This window comes from Mesoplodon bidens (assembly GCF_964165515.1).
Source record: "Mesoplodon bidens genome assembly, chromosome: 5".
Classification (NCBI taxonomy): Eukaryota; Metazoa; Chordata; class Mammalia; order Artiodactyla; family Ziphiidae; genus Mesoplodon; species Mesoplodon bidens.
The window spans coordinates 88754241-88780888 of record NC_138161.1 but is presented as its reverse complement, the minus strand read 5'-3'; the positions used below and the strand labels follow the sequence as shown (position 1 = coordinate 88780888).

General features: G+C 38.5%; 1 protein-coding gene across 4 annotated transcripts in view; it reads right to left on the bottom strand.

Annotated features, from left to right (window-relative positions):
- FNDC3B (fibronectin type III domain containing 3B) overlaps positions 1–26648 on the bottom strand; it is a gene marked incomplete at its 3' end in the record, with an annotated part of 350833 nt that overhangs the window by 137690 nt on the left and 186495 nt on the right. For all 4 annotated transcript variants that reach the window (XM_081235889.1, XM_081235892.1, XM_081235891.1 and 1 more), the window contains exons 5-6: positions 6803–7046; positions 3144–3431 (exon numbers count right to left, since the gene is read on the bottom strand). In XM_081235889.1, the coding sequence (XP_081092015.1) occupies positions 3144–3431; positions 6803–7046 (532 nt within the window). The remainder of the gene's footprint in view (positions 1–3143; positions 3432–6802; positions 7047–26648) is intronic.

The following is a 26648-nucleotide window of genomic DNA, read 5'->3' as shown; positions in this document are numbered from 1 at the left end:
ACTCGTGTCTCCGTCTTATTTGTCCTCAGTTTCCTCAGATATTTATTTTTTTATACATTACTTTTCAGAGCAGTTTTAATTGCAGAGCAAAACTGAGCAGATGCAAAGAAGGCCCTTATACACCCCACCCACCACATGCACGGAGCCTGCCCCACCTATCATGTCCACGCCAGAGTGGTACATTTGTTACAACTGATGAACCTACACTGACATGCCACCATTACCAAGTCCATAGTTTACGTTAGGGTGTACGTAACTCTTGGTGTTGTACACTGTATGGGTTTTGACCAATGTATGCGATATGTACCCACCATTACAGTATCAGACAGAGTAGTTTCACTGCCCTAAAAATCCTCTGTGCTCTGCCTGGTCACTCCTCACTCCCCAACCCTTGACATCTATGAATCTTTTCACTGTCTCCATAGTTTTGCCTTTTCCTATTGGATAGTTGGAATCATACAGTATGTAGCCTTTTCAGACTGGCTTGTTTCACTTATTAACATGTATTTAAGGTGGCTCCATGTCTTTTATAGCTAGACAGCTCATTTCTTTTTAATGCTGAGTAGTACTCCAGGTGTGGATGAACCAGTTTATTTATCCATTTACTTACTGAAGGACATCTTGGTTGCTTCCAAGTTTTGGCAATTATGAATAAAGCTGCTCCAAACATCCATGTGTATTTTTTTGTGAGGATGTAAGTTTTCAATTCATGTCAGCAAGTGGTTATTTTTTTATACAACATGTAAACCCCCTCAGATCCTTATTGGAATGTGCTAGAGTACATAAAATAATACTCCATCTGACTCTATATTTCATGGCTAAACCATGTGGAGAGTAGCACTTGGAGTGATTATGAGTAGGCAAATACTGTGATGAGAAAAGGAACAATGCACCAAGTTTGAACTGAAGGTGAGATAAAAATATTTTCTAACTCTTTTCATTGTGAAACACACACTCCCAGAAGCCCATAACGAAAAAGATCTCACTGTTACCAACACAATAACATGTTTTCTACACAACAGCAAAGAGCTTAAGGTGCTCAGGATAATTATACTCTCTGTCATAATGTAAAATGCCAAAATGCTTATAAACATATGTACATTAGCAAACATTTCAGTGTTGATTTCAATGCAAATCCATTTCCTCTCTTACAGCTATGAGAGAATATTAAAATATAGGGCAGCTTACACATTTAGGTATATGTAAAAGGAAATAATTGCATATATAAGGAAGGTTTACTTTTGCCAGGTAATTCATAACTACACTAATTTTGTATGCTAACTTCAACCCTGCTTCATCTTATTTCCCTTCTCTTATTGTCTCTCTGCCTCTTAGATCTTACTCAAATTTGTTTTATCTGCCTCTATTATATTTATCTATTTCATCTGCCTTAAATCTTTTTTGATGCAAGGCAGAACAAAAAGTATTAAAGAATGCATCAAGTAATCAAGGTAGTTCAAACTTCATAAGCTCTCTGAAGACAGCTTATACATTCTTTTTCTCTTTTCTGTAGACTAAAATTCTCCTTAGGAAAACCTATTTCTAATTTTTTTGTGTGTGAATTCTCTCTTAAATGCCCAAGATTTAAAATTATAACTTGCTAATAACTGAATTTCAAACTTAGAAATTATAGTATTATTTGACTAAAAATCATTTTATACGGCAGACACAGCACTTTCCACTAGGAGCTGTTTGAAAGCCTCTTAAATCTTGGGTCACTCTTATATACTCGTTTATGTTTTGTTTAATAATTATAATAATAATGCATGGTAATTAAATAAAAGTTGGAAAATACAGAAAAGAATAAAGAACAAAATTAAAAGCACCTATAATATATCTCACAGAGAAATTACTGTTCACTTTTCACTGTATCTTACTATTGCTCTTTTTCGTGCTATAGTTCACTCATATGAACAACATGGGAGGAAATGTTGATGCCAGTGTCTGGTTTTTTTTTTTTTGCAGTACACGGGCCTCTCACTGTTGTGGCCTCTCCTGTTGCAGAGCACAGGCTCCTGATGCACTGGCTCAGCGGCCATGGCTCACGGACCTAGTTGCTCCGTGGCATGTGGGATCCTCCTGGACCGGGGCCCGATCCCGTGTCCCCTGCATTGGACTCTCAACCACTGCGCCACCAGGGAAGCCCGCCAGTGTCTGGTTTTACCTAATTTTCCTCTGCCCTGACAGAGGCCAGTCTTCCCTACACAATCAACCATAGACTAATTCTGTCTTTTTCATTCACAAACACATTCTCACATACACAATGCCGGTTTCTACCTGGATGAGGCCCGATAAGGAAGGAGTGTATTTAATAGTGTTATAATCCGTTCTTACCTTGTCTTTCACGTGTCTTTGTTTATTTCTATCTGTCATCTCACCTAGCTTATCAAAATGTTCTTCTTTTGCTTCCCTTAAGTCAGCCTTCTACATATGCCTATATAAAAAGCTTCTGTTTTTAACTCCTGTGGCTTAAGAACAGGTTGTGTCTAAGTCTTACCTAAAAGCTTCATTTAAAGCACACGCACCTTCTTCCCATATTAATTGATCTACAGCCACAAGACTAATCTACAAAGAAACAAATGCCCTTTTGAACTGATGTCTCTCTATCTATCTGTGGTGCCCCTAATTCTTCCTTCTCATCCTTGGTCTATGAATACTTCATTCAGGATGCCAAAGGTGGCATTGAAAACAATAACTGATGAGGGAGACAGAAATATATTCCCTTACACGATGACAAATTTCACTACAGTATGGAAGTAATTACATCTGGTTTTATGAGGTATAATTATTTTGAGATTTAAACTAGCCCTACACTTCTTAGAAAGTTTACCTGTTTTACTTAGGATCTCTTCCACATTTGTCTACTTAGAATGAAACAACGGAAGTAAGCTAACGTGAAAACACTTTCAGGTACTTGTTACTGAGATTAAGTAGAATGTGACACAGCACGTGTGATCGAAGAAGTAACACTTCTGCCATGAAGCAGTAATAGAAAAGAGATGATACAACATCCTGTCCTTGCTAAGCAAAAGATAAGAGAAGGTCTACCCTATCACTCCTAGCAGAAAGACCAACTGCCATGCAACACCCTGACATAAAACTCGGCGTCTCAGTCTTTCACGGCAAACGTCTTTGAACATTACCTTGTAAGTCTGCGTCACTTGACTTCGGACTGCTTCTTGCTCGCCGCTCTGTTTTCTTAACGCCCGGCCCACCGCTGCCTCCTCCCCCGCCTCCGCCGCCACCACCACTGTGGCCCTTCCCATAGCCGTTGTACACGGTTGTGCAGTTGCTCTTGTAGATCGAAGAAGGAGGGCTGTTGAGGCGATTCTGGCGGTCAATCTGGCGGTCTTTCAGCTTTTTGTGCGGAGGCTTGCTGTACTGGTCTTCTCGGGTGATATAACTCGACATTCCATAGAGTGGTATAATTTCTAAAATGATGATTATGACAAATGCAAGCTCAGTCTATGTTTCCAATAACAAATTATTATAGGGTCAAATGACCTGACGCCTGAAGGAAGAAGTTTAACATATTACTAAATACAGTATAAAAGCGATACGCAGATTATACATGTTTAAAATATTCCCATTTATTTCTAACCAATAAAGGAATAGTTAATCATTAAAAAACTATATTGTATGTTCAGAAATGTTCCAGAAATTATGGGAAATACTGAAGAAGGGTTACTGTCCACCAAGAGTTCATATTTTAGTTGAATAGATAACTAAGCTTGATTTGCCTGTCAGTTATTTTTAGTAGTTGCAACATACAAAAAAAGTTAGAATTAACAAATAAAATACCCCCTTAAGTAATGTGTTCTTAGAATCAAGATACTTGAAAGTATGCTTATCCTTACGGACAGAATAGCATTTCTATCAGAAAGTATACAGCAACTAGAATATAAGGAGTTATTTGTGCCATCTAGAAGAGCCAACATTTGAACAAAACCTACTAAAATGAAAAGATGAGAAATTTCCATTAAAAATAATCAAAGCTCACAGAATCAGGGGAAATGTTCAAGGAGATCTTGTAGTGATAAATATAAGCCACCTCTGCAACCCGGTGCCAAGCATAATAATCTACGGTCATAAACTAGTATTTTGGGGTAATCAGGAGGTAAGACAAACTGACCAGTAGAATGTCACCTGGCTTCACTATCCATATTTTTACATGGCTCAAAAGAAAATGGGAGGGGGCTTCCCTGGTGGTGCAGTGGTTGAGAGTCCGCCTGCCCATGCGGGGGACGCGGGTTCGTGCCCCGGTCCGGGAGGGTCCCCCGTGCCGCGGAGCGGCTGGGCCCGTGGGCCATGGCCGCTGGGCTTGCACGTCCGGGGCCTGTGCTCCGCGGCGGGAGGGGCCACGGCAGTGGGAGGCCCGCATACCGCAAAAAAAAAAAAAAAAGAAAGAAAAAAAAAGAAAATGGGAACCTGCAAAATAATCTCATGATCTTAGGGAAAACATTTATTTTAAATTTAAATTTTTTAAGCAATTAAAAATTCTATTTAGACATTAATAAAAATGGTAATGTATAACACAGACACTGGGTCCTTACATGTTTATAAGAAAAAAAGGCCCCATGTGCACAGATTGACCACATAAATTACCATCCAAATCTGAGTATTTCTGAGCATGATTAGGGAGCATTTCTAATTATTTCTCTTGACACGAGACCTAAACCAGCACTGTCCTAGGCACACCAGGAATGTATGGTCACCCTATATAACTTAATGACTAATGTTTCAATTGTTCAATGGTAAAGCTCCACTTTTCATTTTCTTTCTGTTCACATAGCTTGAGGAAGACCTTTAAAAAGCAAATCTTTACAAGATAACCAATCTGCACTAGAGAAACACAATCCTATTCAAAAAGTGCATGCCCAAATAAACTATGTCTAAACATACAAAAAGAATGGTAAAAAGGCTTTAAATATCACAATGCATTACACTTGAGACTTAAAATATTCACCATGGGTATTGACAGAATAATATTTTAAAACATCAAGAACTTTTAAACTCACATGGTTTGGGAAATTAAATGTTTAAATTGCTTTTAGGTGTATGCACACTGAGAACTAAGGTAAGACAATATATAAAAGGCTTTTTATTTATAAAGCAAAGGATTTTTGTTTTCTGCTTTCTTTAATTTGGAATCAATGAAGGCACTTTTATCTTACATTATTGCTCTGTGTTATTTTAATGAAATTAAACCAAAATACCCTATTCAATGAAGACAATATAATTTCTCTTTTTGCTTAATTCTAGTGATGACTTAAATCATACTGCTGCATAAAATTACAGAGGACACCATTCACAAAACAGTAACTGTGTGGCATCCTACTAAAAGACTGCTAAAATAAGGCAGGTCAGACACTCTTCATCAAGCAATGAGTCAGTAGCCAAGGCTTTTCACACTGTCATTAAGCTCAGAACCAACCAGAAAATTCTGACAAATGCTCAAATACTTAATGTGTACTGTGTCAGAGTACTGAATACTTCTTAAAAAACTATACTTAATTAACTGAATTTTTTCAGTTTTTATCAAAATGTTTTCATGGAACATGCCCAGTCTCTGATGTTTTGCAGTGTTATGCTACTAGGCAAAAAGACTTTAGCAATAGGAAGCTATTGATGCCTCCATGCAATTAAAGTATTGATTCGTCTTTTGCTATCATCTCTCCATACCCCATTATAATAGCACCTGTTCCTTTTGAATTATATTAAATTTCTTTCTAACTACTACTACTACAACTACAAAATATCAAATTCTATCCCTAAGTTACAACAGGATACAGGGTATTTCACTTAAAATACCCATCTCAAATTTTTCTTTTGTTAATAAGAAAATATTCCAATGTGACATAAACGTACAGGGGGAAACATATACATATATATATATATATGTATGTATAAAATTGATGAGAGAAAGTAAGGTGATAACTTCCTCCAAAACTAACAGGCATTTCTCATACAATTTATCTGTAAACCAATGTAATAAGTGTTTGAAACAATAAAACACTTCAATTCATAGTCAGACACAGAAGAAAATCCCTTTGCAAAGTCCTAGAGGTTGAAGTCTAATTTTATCCTCACTTATCTGGTTTCTTAGTATCCATTTTGATAGAGAAGGGCTTTAGACTAAACCAACACCAAGGCCAAAACTAAAAAGAAATAATGTCGGCATCTCTGAGACTCTTTTTCATTTCAAGGTAAATATTTGCCTAACAACCAGTGAAACTGTGGCTGCACTAATGGCTATTTTTAAACTAAAAACAGTGTTCAGGAAGACCACATCAACAGTCAGGGGATTCTGAGTCCGCCAAGATTGCAACAGAGCATCCAAGAAACCCAAAGTTTACCAAGACCTCGCAGTCTTCTATCGCTGGAAAAGGGGCACAAAACCCTCTGTAAATTCCCTTCTACTGCTAGACCATATGGATGCCTAAGAAATAATGTGCAGCAGTTCTGTCTTGGGCCACGCTCACATAAAAATATGTTATCAGGACATGGGAACATATGATAGGTTACTGCCTCTTTTCTGAAATAAGAAGTGGTTCTCCCACTACCTGCTCTCTGTGGGGTGGGATGAGGGCAGAATTTGAAAACATATAAAGAAAGAAAGAGTTGCAAGACACAATTCAGGACAAAGAAAGCTAGGAATTTACCATGAGCTTTATACAGCAGATAGAACCTCCTCTACCATGTTTATTACAGAGGAAACAAAGCTGCTCACTGGCTCTCTTAAGCTACTTAAATGTTGTAACCAGTTCCAACAGCTCCCAATGCCAGCAATCTATCTACTCACCTTGTTCGCCGTATATTGTAGGGGGAAGATGATGCTGAGGAAAAAACTGAGGCGGCATATCTCCAGGTCCAGTAACAGGTGGGTAGTAAGCTGTGTGTGAGTTATGAATAAAATGCGGGTGGTGAGTCAGGTAGGGGGGTAGGTGATGGGTTGGAGACATGGCCGAGGGGTAGCTTGGGGGGTAGCACTCAGGAGACTGGGGTGTGACCACCACCCGGCGGACTCCAGTATTGTCTTCAATCACCTAAAGAAAACAGCAGAAAGAATGTAGTATGCATTATTAGTAAATATCCTGTGAATGTATATGGTATTTAATTACTTCCTCCTTAACTTTAATCTTCTCTCCTCCATAGGAAAAAAAAATTAGTGCATGTTGAATTCTGATTCTCTAATTCAACTAGTTAAATGAATTTTAGCTGGTGGTTTTCCGAAAAGAAGAGACTTTCTGGGCCACGTAAATATGCCTTAGAGGGCTGAGCTTCCACGTCTGCCCCATAACACCCAACCCCATTCCTGCTTTAGCAAGCACAGTTCCATGACACTGGGGCTTTAGGAAACCAAGGTAACATTAACTTCAGAACCCATAATAGTACCTAAAGGCCATTTAATCTGGAACCAAGGTTGTGGATGAAATGAGGGATCCCAACCCTTCAAACACTTGAGCAATCCCAAATCTAGGACACCTTTGCTGCCAAGATGTCCTGACGATGTACCGAGTGTTGTGAAGGAGACATTGTGACCGGGGACCTGCTGTGCGCAGAGTGAGCCAATCAACATTCTATCTATACTTTCTTCAAATGATTTTTTAAAAATTCAACCAAGGAAGGTAACATAAGGCAGTACAAAGCCAGTATTTATTGCCTCTGTGGCCAACTGCACGCTACCTGCTCTAGGAGCAAACAATTTTGTTGAGACACAAGATAAGAAAAAATACAACAGAAACCATAATCCAAAGGTAAAGCTGTGGGGTACAGAGAACAAGAGCATGAAATGGCAGAATCAGAGCAGGCTTCAGGGACCTCAAAGAACTGGTAGGGCTGGGACAGGTGAGAGCATGGCCCCTGCATTAGAGCCCTGCAAAGAAGGGGACAATGACACCACAAGAATAAACTTGGAAGCTGGAACCAGGCTTCCAAAGAGACCAGATGGCCTAATCTAGCTTAAGACAATCAGGTACATACACTGATAGGAAATTTTGTTTAAAAAAAAAAAAAACTGAAAATTAAACTTGTGTATTGAAATAGACTTCCCATTACCTCTCAGGAGGCTGATTATAGGCCAAAATAAAATGACTTAATCATGTCTAAAGCATTCTAATAAAAAAAATATACTAAGCTTTGTTTCTTAAAATACTGCTTGAGACAAAATGGCAAGTTTATCAGCATTAGTCTGTACTTCAGTGAACAAGATAGGTTTAATTTTAATTAACAGCCATTAATCTTTATGTTAAGAAAAACTGTTTATTAATGAACCTATTAATATAATAGCTTCAGAGTTAACTACTATGTTAATAGTTTATTAATAAAGCAATAGTAACTCCTTAAAATTAAGATTCTGAGTCATACTCCCTACTAAAGATCAGGATGTAGCTTTTTACATATTCTTTATTAAATGTAACCTCTTCCTGGCCTTGGCAAGTTAATCACATTAGCCTCATTTAGGCTGCTAAGTTACAGGTATATGTGAAATGGTGCTTAAACCATGACACTAGAAATTCTAATGTATACACTAATAATTATCATCAAAGCATTTTCTGTTTTTTTCTTTACTGAATTATACTTGATTTGCAATGTTGTGTTAGTTTCTGTTGTACAGCAGTGATTCAGTTATACATATGCGTATATATGTATTTCCATTATAGTTTATGACAGGATATTGAATATAGTTCCCAGTTCTATACAGTAGGACCTTGTTGTTTATCTATTTTATATATAGCATTGCATTGGCCAAAAAGTTCCTTTGGTTTTTAAGTAAAAATAAAAGACATTTTTCATTTTCACCAAGAACTTTATTGAACCATGTATTCACTGTTTTGTTCCACTACCTTCCGCCATTTTTTAGGCAACTTCATAATCCCATCTTCCCAAAACTTTCTATCTTTTTGAGCAAAGAACTTTTCCAGGTGCCTTTTACAGTCTTCCAGGGAACTGAAATTTTTTCCATTAAGAGAATTTTGTAAAGACCGAAATAAATGGAAATCTGAAAGTGCAATGTCTGGTGAATATGGAGGATAAATCAGAACTTCCCAGCCAAGCTGTAACCGTTTTTGCCTGGTCATCAAAGAAACACGCAGTCTTGCATTATCCTGATGGAAGATTCTGCATTTTCTCTTGACTAATTCCAGATGCTTTTCATCAGGTGCTGCTTTCAGTTGGTCTACTTGGGAGCAGTTCTTGTTGGAATTAATCCTTTGGTTCTCTGGAAGGACCTAATAATATAGGACTCCCTTCCAATCCCACCATATATACAACATCCCCTTCTTTGGATGAAGACCGGCCTCTGGTGTGGTTGGTGGTGGCTCATTTCACTTGCCCCACGATCTCTTCCGTTCCACATTATTGTACAGTATCCACTTTTCACTGCCTGTCACAATTTGTTTTAAAAACAGAACATTTTCGTTACGTTTCAGTAGAGAATCCCAAGAGGTAATATGGTCAAGAAGGTTTTTTGCGCTTAATTTATGTGGAACCCAAACATCAAAGCGATTCACATAGCCAAGCTGGTGCAAATGATTTTCAATACTTGATTTGGATATTTTGAGTATGTCAGCTATTTCGTATGTGATATACGTTGATTGTTTTCAATTAATGTCTCGATTTGATCGCTATCAACTTCAACTCGTCTACCCAACAGTGGAACACTGTCCAGCGAGAAATCTCCAGCGTGAAACTTCGCAAACCACTTTTGTCACGTTCGATCAGTCACAGTACCTTCTCCATACACTGCACAAATTTTTTGCGTTTAAGTTGCATCTTTACCTTTCTTGAAATAATAAAGCATAATATGCCAAAAATGTTGCTTTTTTCCTCCCATCTTCAATATTAAAATGGCTACACAAAAATTCACCAATTTTGATAAGTTTTTAAAAATTGCATGCTGATATGACAGCTGTCACAATACAATCTAACATTGTTTTGAATGAAGTTAAAGACAACTAAGTGCTACTCGAGCCAGCTTACGAGGAAACCGGACGAACTTTCTGGTCAACCCAATAGTTTGTATCTGCTAATCCCCAAACCCTAATTTATCCCTCCTCCACCACCCCCTCTTTCCCCTTTGGTAACCACAAGTTTGTTTTCTAAGCCTGAGTCTGCTTCTGTTCTAAGTAAGTTTATTTGTATCCTATTTTAGATTTCACATATAAGTGATATCATGCGATATTTGTCTCTGTCTGGCTTACTTCACTTAGTATGATAATCTCTAGGTCTATGCATGTTGCTGCAAATGGCATTATTTCATTCTTTTTTTTTTTGGCTGACTAGTATTCCACTGTGTATATATACCACATCGTCTTTATCCATTCATCTGTCGATGGACATTTAGGATGATTCCATGTTTTGGCTACTGTATATAGTGCTACTATGAACATTGGGGTCCATGTATCTTTTCGAATTACAGTTTTCTCCAGATATATGCCCAGCAGTGGGATTGCTGGACCATATGGCAACTCTATTTTTAGTTTCTTAAGGAACCTCCATACTGTTTTCCATAGTGGATGCACCAATTTACATTCCCACCAACCGTGTAGGAGGGTTCCCTTTTCTCCACACCCTCCTCCAGCATTTGTTATTTACAGACTTATACAAATATTTTCTCCCCTTTCAGAGGTTGTCTTTTTGTTTTGTTTATAGTTTCCTTTGCTGTGCAAAAGCTTATAAGTTTGATTAGGTCCCACTTGTTTATTTCAAGCATCTTCTATTTTGTCTAACATGCAGAGCATGAATATGGTAGCACATTTTTTATAATTTTAGTATAAATATGGGTTTTTCTTACCATCTGATATAAACATGCATTATTCTATAGTGTCTTCTTTCCCTCGGCCCTGCCACTAGCTATTAAGAAAAAAGTAAGGCATATTCCAGATGTCCCTCTTTCATACAATCTTCTTTCAATCCTGTGCTAGACAATGGAAGGGCACAAAAGCAAAGTATTTGTTTTAGAAGCTTACAAGGTTCATTATTACAGTCTACGTAAAACTTCCAATGATCAAGCAGGCTATACAGACTCGACTGAGGTAGTGCAAGAACAGGGATCTCACTAAATATGAAGAACAACCCTGGGCTTATAAACAGGGGTAGTTACAATGAAGAGAAATTACTTTCATTTCATCATATAGTTTCTGACTTGTTAAAGTGCTTAAAAAGAAAAAGTTGAGCAAAAAGCACTAACAAAAGTAAGAATTCCAGTCAAGGGGAAAAAAAAAAATAGAGATACAGAGCTGAAACATTATCTTTTTACTACTATATTTTATAAGAATAAATATGTCCACTAATTACAAAAATTAATAAATATGAAGTATAAATTACTATTCACCAAAAAATGGATTTCCAGTTAGAGAACTAAGTAGCTTCTTGAAACCACAAACTGCCTGCATATATGAAAACTGTTTGATAGTCCCATATTTAATTATCTTAAATTATTCTGTGTTATTTGTGAAAGAAGTCTATTTACATGTACATGTGTGATGGGATACTTTTGGAAATCTGCTCCTTAGCCAATCAAAGCCTACCTTATGACTAAAAATATTTTTATGAAATGAAATATTCTGAAATAATCAGAAACAAAAATCAAAAAAATTTGTACTATTTTGTTTATTGTTCTTCCATAACACAAACTGTAGCATATTTAATTATCAAATGCAGTTTTGATCTATGTCTAAGGAAATTATGCCTATGTTCCTCCAAAGAATAAGAAAGTCTGAGGAGCGATAATAACGCACAAAATAATAAGCAACTCAGGAAATGGTGGCAGTAACATTCTTTAAAAAATACGGTTCATAAAGAAATATACTACTGTAGCAGAAGAATTCAGACATCAGAAAGAGTTCAGTCTAAAAATCCTGAGACAATAAAAACGTGCCTTTAGTCTTCATAAACGACCATGGAAAAGACAATTCATTTCCTTTTGGGGTGAATGAAATTGGGACAATGTCCAGAGGCAGACAAATCACCTGTATTCAATTCAACAACTATTTCCTGATACATACTATGAGCTAAGCACTGGATATTCAAAAGTGGGAAAAAAAAATAGGTGCTAAACATTAAGATTTGTCTACCCTAAAAATAAAGAGAAAAATTAGATTGAGTCCTAGTGAGTTCTGTTCAGAAATCTGAACAAAGTACTGTTTTTTCAGAAATGAAAACCAAGTATTCTTCATCTAGATTTTTTTCTAACCCTGTGACCCAACGGAACACCCACCTTCTCCAGAGAGCACAGATCCTTGGAAAACATCATTGTGCTAGGTCCTCAAGGTTGCCACCTGTTATGGACTGAATTATGTGTCCTCCTCCCTGCCCCACACCAATTCATATATTTATGTCCTAACCCGCAGTACCTCAGCATGTGACTGTATTTGGAGATAGGGCCTTTAATGAAGTAATTATGGTAAAATGAGGTCATATGGGTGGGTCCTAATCAGACATGACTGATATCCATATAAGAAAAGGAAATTAGGACACAGACAGGCAGAGGGAAGACCATGTGAGGACAGCAAAGGAAGAAGGCCGTCAACGAGAGAGGCCTTAAAAGAAACCAAACTGATAGCCTGAGGAGCTGTGAGGAAATAATTTCTGTTGTTTAAGCCACCCAGTCTATGACACTTTGTTATGGTGGCCTTAGCAAATTAAAACGCCACCTCTCAGAGCCTCCTATCTTAAGTTCTACCATTCTTGTCTGCTTAAAACAAAAACAAAAAACAAAGCAAACAACCCCCGCCCCGCACCACAAAAAACAAACAAAAAAAAACCTCTCTTCAAAAAGTAATACAGAGGGAAGGGATATGGAAACAGATGTATATGTATAACTGATTCACTTTGTTATAAAGCAGAAACTAACACACCATTGTGAAGCAATTATACTCCAATAAAGATGTAAAAAAAAAAAAAATTACAAATAGGACTACCATATCACCCAGCAATCCCACTACTGGGCATATACCCTGAGAAAACCGTAATTCAAAAAGAGTCATGTACCCAAAAAAAAAAAAAAAAAGTAATGCATTTATCCTCCTGGACTAAAACCCAGCCACCTTCCTCTAGCTAAGGAGGAAAGCTTGATGGCAAACAGCAGCTAGTTTGAATCTTTATCACGTCCCTTTATTCTACTCAATAAGTATTTATTGAGGAACTTCTATGTGCCTAGTATCCTTTGCTATCCTGTGGCTTATACACATGGATGAGAGGCTAGAAAATGAGGCACAAAAGGTTAAACCGAGAGAATGTATGCCTTCCTTACACCAGTGTTTTTAGAAGTATGACCAAGAGAACGGTTAAAACAAAATGAGATAGCCTGGGGGCAACAGCAAGAGGAAGGGCTAACGGGAGCAGCAGGGAGGGAGAGGAGAAGGCAAGTCACAGCCAGTGCCTGTGGCCTGCCAGCTGCTGTCACCTGTCACCTCATGTGACTTCCTTAACTACTGGAGAACTAGATATTAGCATCCCGTTGTACATGAGAAAACCAAGGCACAGCATGATTAAAATGTACAACTAGTTCAACTGCAGAACCAGATTTTCATTCTGGTCTATACTCCCAAGTTTTCATTACGTAAAGAATCATACAGGAGTTAGGTATGCTGCGAAATAAATATGTAAATAATGAACTGTTAGAAATAGGTTATTAAGAGATGTGAAAGGATTCAAGATACAAACAATATTTATTGAATACCTGCTGCTCTGCTTTAATATCTTCTACCCGAAATAAGGCAACAACATGTTAAGGTCCTGGAACAGTAACTGATACATAATAGATAAACCTTACCTAGCAATTACTACTATTAATATTACCGGGCTTCCCTGGTGGCACAGTGGTTGAGAGTCCACCTGCCGATGCAGGGGACACGGGTTCGTGCCCCGGCCCGGGAAGATCCCACATGTCACGGAGCGGCTGGACCCGTGAGCCATGGCCGCTGAGCCTGTGCGTCCGGAGCCTGTGCTCCGCAATGGGAGAGGCCACAACAGTGAGAGGCCCACGTACCGCAAAAAAAAAAATAAAATAAAATAAAAAATGTTAAAGACCATAAAAAAAAAAAAAAATATTACCACCTCACTAAATCTTCCCAACAACCCTGGGAGGCAAATACAGTTATCCCCATTTGAGAGAGAAAAGGAATGAAGCTCAGTAAAGTTAAGCTAACACACACAAGGTCAGAGAGCTATGGGGGGAAGTGGCGGGGGAGGAAGATGGGGTGCAATTTTGAGTCCAAGAACTAAAATGGACATCTTAAAAACACTTATGTCTTGATGATCCTTTCTCGTGTTAACAGAGAAGGTAGTTCTTCTCCTTACTGAACTGAAATGCTCCACAGGAATTTTAACAAACTCCTCCTTCTTTTTAGTTTAACAAACTAAAAGCCTTCTTTAGGAACTCCTTTAGAGTTCCTAAAACTCTCCCCTTCTACTTCTTCTGGGCTGCAAACAACAAGAATCAAAAGAGCTTCAATGGTAGGAGGCAAAAGAAAAATTTTAGCAGGCTGCCCCAATGGTCAGTGATGATCCCAGGTGCAGGCAGAACAGACTGCGTGTGGACACACGTGAGCCCGCGTGCGTGCAGGCAGCGTGCAAATCTGGACTGCTTGAGTGAGCCGCTGCACACAGAAAACTGGGACCTAATGTGTTTGGGAAAGTTGGGCTCAGACTCACTTCCTAACTGTGGCCAACATACTTAAAAGAGGGCTCCCAGGCCATTCTGGCAAGGGAAGAAGTCTCAGCTAAAACTGAGCAGTGAACAAGGAGAAGAAAAGGCTGGGCAACATGAAACAGCCGCATGGACAGAGGGACGGGCAGGCAAACAGTCCCCGCTTCTGCCAGCCAGACTGGTGCTCACCTCTCCACCAGCATCTCTGTCCTGTAACGCAGATTACAGATCTGTGTCTCCCACCAACTCCAAGTCCCTCAAGACACCCAGGCACACAGGAGGCTCTCAATATATGTTAGCTAACCAAAAAATGAATGAAAAAGCAAGCAAAAAAAAATTTTTTTCTCTCTTAGATTTGATGTCTAGCAAAAGCTATTAACACATTCTTTATCAAATTCAACCCACCGCATAACTCAGGTATATATCTGAGTTTAGACATCATACTCTAAACTTTCAGATAATCTAAACTCAATTCATTCCAGATCTGTTATCCCTGACACTCTTATTTTAAATAAGTATGATTTTACTGTACGAAAGACACAGAAAACTTACACATTTCCTATATAAGTTCTACTTCAAATCCAAATGCAGTTGAGTGACTTTACTTTATTCATCACCAACCAGGAATAAAGAAGCATTATTTCTCGCCTTTCCTTTCTGCACTGACTCCTCACTAGGCATTTTCTAATATAGTAAACAATACAAAAGAGGAAAAGCAAGTTTGTTCTTCATAGAGGGTAGAGACTTAAAACATATGGACTGGGCTTCCCTGGTGGCGCAGTGGTTGGGAGTCCGCCTGCCGATGCAGGGGATGCGGGTTCGTGCCCCGGTCCGGGAGGATCCCACATGCCGCGGAGCGGCTGGGCCCGTGAGCCATGGCCGCTGAGCCTGCACGTCCGGAGCCTGTGCTCCGCAGCGGAAGAGGCCACAACAGTGAGAGGCCCGCGTACCGCAAAAAAAAAAAAAAAAAAAAAAAACATATGGACTGTACTTTCCCCAGACCAACCCCCGTTTTGCTGCTATGGATGGATGAAACTCCTACCACCATCCCCAAATACCTTAGAAGAAAGAGAAAATTAGGATAAAGGAATATTCAAAGGGCAACCAAAGAATTACAGGAGCCAAGTAGTGATTCTATTTTGCAGATGAAGTTAAGTTACTTGACTTAAAAACGTGGCAGAATTCAATGTACTTCTCAAATCTCCTGACTTACTTTTCTGTCTGTTCAAATTGAATAATCACAACTGTGGCTGAAAACATCAAATGTTAGTTCTCAATCTCCTTTCTCTTCACATCTGTTACAGCCCAACACTGATGAAATACTATCTGCTCTTTCCAGTGTAACATTATCATGAATGGTCTGAGACAATAAACCCTCTAGGTTTAGGACCAGCTCCTCTTGCTGCACAGCATGGTTATTTTTGTAGCAGAATGGAAAAATAAATTATTGGTGATATTTCTGGGTTTCTAAAAGACCTTTATACAATATCAAAGGATTATCCTGCAGAGTAGTTGCAGATTGATAATCAACATCCTCTCTGAATCAAGGAAGAAAAAAGTTCCTTGAAAATTCCAGCTACTTTTCTGAAACAGTTCTTGCCAATGACTAAGTAAACAACTAATTTCATATGCTTCACAGGTAACCAAACTTAAGGATTTAAGTAATAAGGTGATTCATGAATGAATAAAAATTCCCCAAACATTTTACCCACACACTCATTTATACCTAGAAACCTTAAATTGTCCTTTGGTGCATAATTTTTAATGCACATGCCAACTTCAGGCAATGGCTAAAGTATAGAGTGACAGGGGAATGGTTAGATCCAGATAACAAATCCTAGGTTGCTGAACGGGGAATCACAAGTTGAAGGTATTGATATGGCACTTGTCTTCAATATTTTAGAGCATGAATCTTAGAGACAAGCTTGTACAGAGGTGACCATACGACCCAGCAATCCCACTACTGGGCATATACCCTGAGAAAACCATAATTGAAAAAGAGTCATGTACCACAATGTTCATTGCAGCTCTATTTACAATAGCCAGGACATGGAAGCAACCTAAGTGTCCATCGACAAATGAATGGGTAAAGAAGATGTGGCACATATATACAATGGAATATTACTCAGCCATAAAAAAAAAATGAAACTGAGTTATTTGTAGTGAGGTGGATGGACCTAGAGTCTGTCATACAGAGTGAAGTAAGTCAGAAAGAGAAAAACAAATACCGTACGCTAACACATATACATGGAACCTAAAAAAAAAAAAAGGTTCTGAAGAACCTAGGGGCAGGACAGGAATAAAGACACAGATGTAGAGAATGGACTTGAGGACATGGGGAGGGGGAAGGGTAAGCTGGGATGAAGTGAGAGAGTGGCATGGACATATATACACTACCAAATGAAAAATAGATAGCTAGTGGGAAGCAGCCGCATAGCACAGGGAGATCAGCTCGGTGCTTTGTGACCACCTAGAAGGGTGGGATAGGGAGGGTGGGAGGGAGGGAGACACAAGAGGGAGGAGATATGGGCATATAGGTATATGTATAACTGATTCACTTTGTTATAAAGCAGAAACTAACACACCATTGTAAAGCAATTATACTCCGATAAAGATGTTAAAAAATAAATAAATAAAAAGAGGTGACCAATATAAGGAGATACCCTCATAAATGGCAAGCCTCACTCTGGTGGCTTTATAGGTACTAACACTTTTATACACAGAAAAACCACTGACACTTACATAAATCTTTAATCTGGAAAAAGAAGCACAGCTAGGGCATATATAAATGAAATCAACTTTTAGTACTTTACTAAACAGACAGGGCTCCTTCCAGGTGACTGTCAAGTGATTTATAACTAAAACCACTGAAGGCTGGAGAGGAGTATGGAAACAAGTACATCTTCTGTGGTATCTCTTTTAATCCAACTTCTTCAGTAAAGTATGGAATGCTATATAGCTGAGGGGACATTAAGAAGGAAGCCAGCAAGGTTTGAGACACATCTTATGAACCACAGAACTGGTGTTGGGTCCTCAGCTGGTGCCAGCTCCATTACCATATCTTGGCTACCCTAGCTTGAGGGACAGAGAGGCCCTATTTAGAGAGAGCTAAGCAACTTAATAACGTATAAAGTGCTCGGCACATAACTCGCATAATACTCAGAAGATCCTCTAACATAGGCAACATCATAGTCCTAAATTCTGGATTAAGAATCTTCAGGAGCAATTAAGTAATTAACCTAAGGCCTGCTAAATGGGTGACAAGATTCATACCCAAGTACTCTCACTAGAAATACTGTGCCTTTGGTCATATTTTATTGTATATTACCAACCCAAATACCAAAAAGAACCACATTTGAAGATCAAAAATCAAATCTAATACTCCCCAGTATCTGTACGGAGCATGAGAACATTGGACAAGTGAAAAGAGTTACATCCATAGAGTTCCAATTAATAAAATGGACCAAACAATTATTTCAGACTAGATGGAAATGCTGTTTTAAGGAACAGAATATTTGTTAGAAGATAAACAGTAAGTAGCAATCTGATGGTTTAATTTGTGCCAAACTGAGCTGCCTTTAAGATATTAATAATAAACAACAAGGTCCTACTGTATAGCACAGGGAACTATATTCAATGTCCTGAGATAAATCATAATGGAAAAGAATGTTTTAAAAATGTATATATATATATATATATATATATATATATATGTATAACTGAATCACTTTGCTGTACAGCAGAGATTAACACAACACTGTAAATCAACTGTTCTTCAATTTTTAAAAAAGATATTAATAAAGCTATTAACAGCAGGAATCAACGGGAATAACTGTTGCTGTTCCTCCAGCACCTCTCCATTGACCAGCACAGAAGACAAAGCCAATAACATCTTTTCAGTCCAGCTTCTCAGACACATTTACATCAATGGAAACACAGGCAGGTTGTTCTAGATTGTGTCTATGAATTTTATATTTTACACTCAAAAATGCTCATCAGTCTGGCAGTGGGTTCCATGGCACGAGAAAGGATTAAGAATCTGTGCTGGGGGCTTCCCAGGTGGCACAGTGGTTGAGAGTCCGCCTGCCGATGCAGGGGACACGGCTTCGTTCCCTGGTCCGGGAAGATCCCACATGCCGCGGAGCGGCTGGGCCTGTGAGCCGTGGCCGCTGAGCCTGCGCGTCCGGAGCCTGTGCTCCGCAATGGGAGAGGCCACAACAGTGAGAGGCCCGCCGCGTACGGCAAAAAAAAGAATCTGTGCTGTTGATAATCAGATATTTATTACAAAGCAAAACAACTGTAAGTCCAAGTTTGTAAACCTGATGAGTTTCAAAGAGTGTGTAGGAATATAACCACTTAACCTTGGTTAAGTTTTGTGCCCAAAGGTTGGGCGTTACATATGACAAAAGTGGGTTATTAACTTAGAAAGACAGACTACAATAATTGTGTGATAAAATCATATATAATGTAATGTGCATAATTTAATCCTTATCAATGATTCAGAAGTCATTTCTAGATGTGACATCTTCTCAATATTATTACTATGAAAATCAACTATCAAATCAACTATCATTTTTCTGTAGAAGTGAAGAATAGCATTCTACTCAATAGAATGCTAAATCCCAAAAAAGTGTGCCCCACTGTTTTGGTAGTGATTGCTTATGGAAACTTACTTATATTCTCTCTTGGTCTCCTTCTTAAGGAGCAGTATGAACAGTACAGGAGAATCCTCTAATTTTAGATTAGAAAAGAACCTCAGAGATCCTCAAACACTTTCCTTTGCCCTCCTCCCTCCACAAGATAAAAATGACTCCAAAAGTCAGCCAAATTTTGATAAATACCTAGTATGTGCTTGACACCTTTCAAGGAACTAGAGATACAGTGATGAACAGGACACATATTTCATGCTGCTAATCCTGTGTTCTATTAGGTCGCAATGCCAGGATCGTAGAAACAAAGGGAAGAAATCCAAAAGAAAATGCAGAACAGGGAGACAGAGGACTCAGAAAGAGAGAACTTGCAAAATGCTTTGAGGGGAGGGTACAGCTCTTTAATTTAGCATCGCCAACCCTGTCTGTAATCGCTCCTCAGACAAAATAAGCCATAAAATGAAAATAAAGTTAAATCTGATGATGATAGAAACAAAAACAGAATGGGTATGTTAAGTCCTCTGCTCTTTTCCACAGAAGCTCACGACACCCGTGCACACACTGTGTGCACACACACTGTTCACTGTGAAACATCTTCCTAACTTCCTATAGAAAAGTCCATTTTTCTAGAGGATTTAAAGTTTTGAAAGAGATTCCAATTTTCTTATTATTGGCCGCCAAATGGGTCTGATTCTTGGTCTACCCAGGCACAGGGCAATGCCCCATGTTCCTTCCTGCTCATCATTTTTACAACGTTGAAGGTAAAGCACAGCATTAGTTTAACACTAGGTTGTAATTACCAAAGGGAAGCAGTTGAGGCTAATGCTCATAGCTCAGCCGACTTGACTGAACAAAACGGAGAAAAGCATTCCATGGCTTCCACCTAACAGGCCCCATTGTTTCTCCACAAGGCTCTGATTTCTGGCCAACTCTTAAAACAAGCCTCACTGGAGAATGATCAACCAAACCAAAATTTAAACATGTATTTAAATAGATTTCTCGTCTCTCCCCTGTCAAGAGAAATGGAATATATATAATTTCAACAGGTATTTACCTATTAACTAATCCCCAAAACAACGGAATGGGTTAAAATGTGTACTTCTGCTATAACAACAGAAACACTTATTTTGACTACTCTGAAGATTTTAGGTTACATCAATTAACCTGGAAAAAGAAGAGTGGTTTCTCAAATGGTGGAACATTAACTTGGATGTTTCACTTTGTCTCTTCATATTCTTTTTAAATCTGGGGGTCTACATGAATCCTTTCCCTGTAACTTTTGAAAATGTTTCATAAATTACTATGGAAGCATGGAACATAAAACTCAAGGCATGTGCTTAAGAAATTTTTATATATAAATTCTTCAAAAGTTAATGATGAGGTTAAAAAAAATTTAAGAAAAACCAGGGAAGTGTACAATGAAAGGAAAAATTTGCTTCATATGGCATGATCTCAATATGTATTGAGGAAGGCAAATTCTGCCAAACTTTCACTGAAATTGTTCTAACAGGCTTCTTCATTCTAATAGCTACCACTTAGTGAATGCCCACTGTGGACTACACACCTTACACAGCATTTCTCTTAATTCTTCCCTCTGCCACATCAGGTAGGCATTCACCTATGTGGCAAAAGAGTTTGTAGAAGCTACACGGAAGTAGCCATGGTGGAATACGAAGGCAGGCCTTTTCAAGTAATGTCCATGTTCTTCCTAGCTCACCCTCTTTTCCCATAGCTTCAACCCTAATGACACTAATAAATGCTTTTACATAATGGAAATAATGGTGATAAGTGGATAAGGCTAAATTAAATTCCCTCTCACCTAAATCCACTTTCTCACAGGTGGGAAAAAAAAAAAACACAAAAACTTAGCCTGTGTTTTCTCTCAAGTTGAAAATGTCAGCTCACATTTTCCTCAAACCTCCCCCAGCCTCCCACCAAAAAGTAAAACACACACTCACACTACAACAAAGAAAAGCTTACTATCTCAGAGAAGATTCCACTGTTCTCCTGCCCTAGTCCACACTATCTCTAAAGCCCACAGGGTCAGTCCTTCCCAACCTAAGAAAATACAGGCTGTGCTGTTGACTGTGCGTCACAGCAGAGCTGTCTCAACTCCACATGTTTGTCTTTCTATAAGATCATTTGCTCATTACTGACACTGGTATTTTGTCAACTTGATCAAGTTTATCAATTTATCTTTAAAGCACTTTTAGCTACTGAAGTATGGAATGAATGCTACAACCAAGAAATTCCCCATTGACTCAGTTTAGAGTGACTACTGTAATGTCTTTAATCATTTACTTGCCTCTCTCTTCAATTTTCTTACAATAATGTACCATCTCATATATGAGGAGCTGGGGTTTTAGTATTAGAGATGCACAAGTAGACACACCACACATCCACACGCACATTGTCAAAAAGCAATGTAACATGAAGCAAATACAGTTAATCTTTGAACAAGGTGGGCGTTAGGGGTACAGACCCGCCTCACAGTCAAAAGTCTGCAAATAACTTATAATCAGCTCTCCTTATCTGTAGCTCCTCATCCATGGACTCAACCAACCACGGATAGTGTAGTACTGAGTATTTAGTACTGAAAAAAATCCACGTATAAGTGGACCTGCACAGTTTCAACTCATGTTCTTCAAGGGTCAACTGTATATCCATCAAAGTAGGCTCTGTCAATGACTTAGAGATCACATCATAGTGGGGAAAAGGTCAGTGAGTTCAGAAATGCCTGGGTTGAAATCCTGGTTCAACTCAGGGCCTTAGCTTCCTCGTATGTAAAGTTAGGATGGTGAAAACTAGAAACATAAATAAAGCATTTAGCAGAGTGCACAGCATACACAGTAGTTACTACCACCATCAACACAGGCACCAAGACAGGCTGGGCCATTTTTCCCAGCTGTGCCACTGTTTGCTGATTAATAATTAGGACTAGTCACTATCTTTCCCTCCCTCCTCTTTTGTAATAACTTTATTGAGGTATAATTTACATACCACAAAATCCATTCTTTTAAAGTGTCTGATTCAGTTGGTTTTTAGTATATTCAGAGTTGAGTGACCATTACCACTATTTATTTCCAGAACACTGTCAGCACCCCAAAAAGAATACCACACCCATTAGCAGCAACTCCCTAATACTCTCTCCCCCAGCCCCTGGCAACAACTAATATATTATCAGTGTCTATGGATTTGCCTGTTCTGAACATTATATATAAATGGAATGATACTGTATATGGCTTTTGTGTCTGGCTTCTTTCACTTAGCACAATATTCTCAAGGTTCAACCACTTTTTAGCATGTATAAGTACTTCATTCCTTCTTATGGCTGAATAATAGTCCATTTTATGGATATATCACAACATGTTTATCCATTCATAAGCTGATGGACATTTGGGTTGTTTCCACATTGGGGTTATTATGAATAGTGCTGCTATGAATATTCATGTACAAGCTTTTTTGTGTATAAACATATGTTTTCTCTCCTCTTGGGTATTTATCTAGTAGTGGAATAGCAGAGTCACATGGTAACTCTATATTTAACCATTTGAGGAAATGCCAGACTATCTTCCAAAGCAGCTGTACCATTTTACATTACCACAGGCAGTGCATGAGGGTTCCAATTGTTCCACATCCTTGCCAACACTTGTTCCTACTTGTCTCTTTGATTAAAGCCATCCTAGTGTGTGTGAAGTATATTGCACTGTGGTTTTGATTTCATTTCCCTGATGGTTAAATGATGCTCACCATCTTTTCATGTACTATTTGGCCATTTGTACATTGTTTTTGGAGAATGTCTATTCTGATCCTTTGCCCATATTTAAACTGGGTTTTTTGTCTTTTTACCCTTGAGCCGTTAAGATTTCCTTATATATTCTAGATACAAGTCCCTTCTAAAATATATGATTTGCATATATTTTCTCCCAATCTATGAGTTCTCTTTTCATTTTGTCGATGGTACCTTGGAAGCACAAAAAGTTGTAATTTGGATGAAGTCAAATTTATCTGTTTTCTTCTTTTCCTGCTTGTGCTTTTGGTGTCATATGTAAGATTCCATTGCCTAATCCGAGGTTATAAAATTTTACTCCTAGAGTTATACAGTTTTAGTTCTTACATCTATGATCCATTTTGAGTTAATTTTTGTATATGGTGTGAGGTAGAGGTCCAACTTCATTCTGTTGCATCTGGATAACCAGTTGTCCCTGCACTATTTGTTGAAGAGACTATTCCTTCCTCTACTGAACTATCTTGGCACTTCTCTCTCTTAAATCCACATTCAGAGCATTTCATTCCTTGCAGGTATACATCACTCTCATCTTGCTAATTTTCCAGCTATCAGGCATATTACTACTCTACTTGAACCTGCAAATCTTTGAACCAAACCTATGAATCTATCCTGTATTTACTTTATTTCAAGTTGGCCAATCACTTACAGTTAAAAGCACTTATCAAGTACCTACTATGTACCAGGCAGTATTCTAAATTCTCAGATATAATCCCAATGAAGCACTAAGATTCTTGGGGATGGTTATAAAATGTACTGTGTTTCATGACAGAGATGGGAACAAAGTACCAAAGATTCTGGAAAAAAACAAACAAAAAAACCCCCAAAACAACCATCTCTGTGTTAGAGGTTCTAAAGTGGTCACATTGAGGAGGGGTATTTGAGTAGAAGAATTATTGAACTGTCAGACAAAGAAGGGCTCTAGAGTTCTCCAAGAAGAGAGAAATAATGGGCACAAAAGTATGAAGTTGAGAAAAAGCCAGGGGACAGAGGTTTAAGGTGGTAGCAATGTGGGGCAATAGGAAAAGGTGATTCTCAAAAGGAGGACAGGGTTGAATATTAAGAATCCATATACTACAACAGAGACCTTTAACTATACTGCTACACAATGTACACCCAACTCTAGATCTGAACAAGGAAGCCACATGTATTTGAGGAAAAGGACGGTGGGGTTAAGATGTAGACTGTATTGCATAGGGACAGACTAGTATTGGGCATTCTCACATATGTCTAGCCAGGAGGGGGATTTTTTTTTAAGTGATTATTTCTTCCCACAACTGCATAACAAAAATGTATTTTGCTCCTTCACAAGTCTCCTAAGACATTTTATACTTGGTTCCAACCTTCTTCATTCCTTTCAAGTGTATATACGGTCAGCCTTAAAGACGATGTTGTACCTCTTCAGGTTCTCAATTTTCTTCATTATAATAATCACTTTTACTTAAGACACTTCACTGTCAAATATCATTCAAGTTATAATGCTACCACTGAAGGTTATTTAACTCTGGGCCCATCTTCTGAGCAGACAGCCCAGTCTAAAAAGAGTTGAATATGTGCCTTACAGACTGCTTCTTGTTCTTTTTCAATTCGGAATCCAAATTATTCCATTTTTCCTATTCTTCAAATATCTCCTAGCACTTTCTGCCATAATTCTGAGTTCAGAAAGTGTTTCACTATGCTTCCATCATCAGCTTTATGAAAGTAAGTTTACAGTTCTGTTTTTCCTCTTTCTACTTAGATTTTCTATAGAAGTTTTTCAGAATCAGAAATACACCACGATCTAAAAGTTTCTATTTTTCCTAGGAATCCTAATAAATGTTTGGCAGTTAATACAATCACAGCAACACCACTAGCAATAAAAAGCACATTACAGCTTCTCTCCACTAGAATGTTCAATTTTTAACTGGTATTCCTTAAATGGGCATTTAGCATAAAAGGAGGTGTTATTTCAGCCATCACAATGGTGAGAACTGTACTCTGGTTCAAGGGAATGAAACACTTCCTCAAATAAATGAGTGGGAGACATAATGGAATTCTACATTCCTTGTTCTTTTCTGTTAATTGGTGACGTGAATGTGATCCACCATCGTGTGTCTTGGCTGGAAGGACTTGCTCTGCACCCTTTTCCCCTTCAGTGATCCTTATTTACAAAGACTTGTGTAAAACAAGCCATTTACTTGCAACAGGGGGAAGATGGGCCAACATTCTGGCTCCTCCAAAAAAAAAAAAAAAAAAAAAAAAAAAGATGTCAAACTGGCTCACATAAAAGAAGTAGGGATGGAAAAAATGAAATTATAGTGGCTGCACTATGGCTTAGACAGTGAAGAAATGGATAAGTTTTTACATCAGAGAAGGATAAATCTTCTTTGATTCCTGCCTGCACTTCAGCAATTTTCCTATGTAGCTGCCAATTTTTTCACCCCAGCAAAATCACTGAAAATGAAAATTACAGATTTTTAAACCATTTTAAAAGCAGACAGAGAGAGAAAGAAAAAAAAATCTGGAAGACTATAACCCAAAAAATGTTAACACAAAGATTATCGTCTTCTGTGGGTAGTAAAATTACAAATATTTTCTTTTTTTCTACTCTTCTGCCTTCTCAGATTTTTTCCAGTGAATATAAGATGCCATTATAATCAGAAAAAAAGTACAATAGTGGCAGAAAGAGAGAAAAACAGTTGGTTAGTTAGGTATTTGGGGAGGAAGTAGTGCAGGGAGAGTTCAAGTTGTTTTAGGAGCTGAGGACAAAAAACAAAAGTATATACAGATGCCCATGTTCCAGGCACCCTGAAGACTTTAAACCTTACCCAGGAATAGGAGTACAACTTTATCCTTTAACTTTTTTTTTTTTAATCTTTCCAACACACTTCTGAAATTGCTGCTACTTTTTTTTTTTTGCGGGGGGGGCCGAACTGAGAGGCTTGTGGGATCTTAGGTCCCTGACCAGGGATTGAACCCGCAACCTCGGCAGTGAAAGCGTCGAGTCCTACCCACTGGACTGCCAGGGAAGTCCTGCTACTACTTTTTTTTTGCGGTACGCGGGCCTCTCACTGCTGTGGCCCCTCCCGTTGCAGAGCACAGGCTCCGGACACGCAGGCTCAGCGGCCATGGCTAACGGGCCCAGCCGCTCCGCGGCATGTGGGATCCTCCCAGACCAGGGCACGAAACCATGTCCCCTGCATCGGCAGGCGGACTCTCAACCACTGCACCACCAGGGAAGCCCCCCTGCTACTACTTTTTAAACAGCTATTGCTTTTTTTTTTTTTTTTACTTAAGAAATAATCCAATTTCAGAGAAATTTAAGTGCTAACAGTGAAGTTCTCACATCACATTCAGTAATTTATCAAGCCCAAGTCATGCCACATTACAGAAAAACGGGACTCCTATAACAGAAGGCAGACCCTATTTATGTTAACTATATGTCTCCTTTGATATTTTTTACTAATTAAGTCTACAAGTTTTCTTTTTCTAGCAAATTGTGGTACAGGTAGAAGGAAGTCTCTAAGGCAGTAGACTCAACGAAGGAACCATTGTCAAATGGTCAAGTGTGAAACCCACC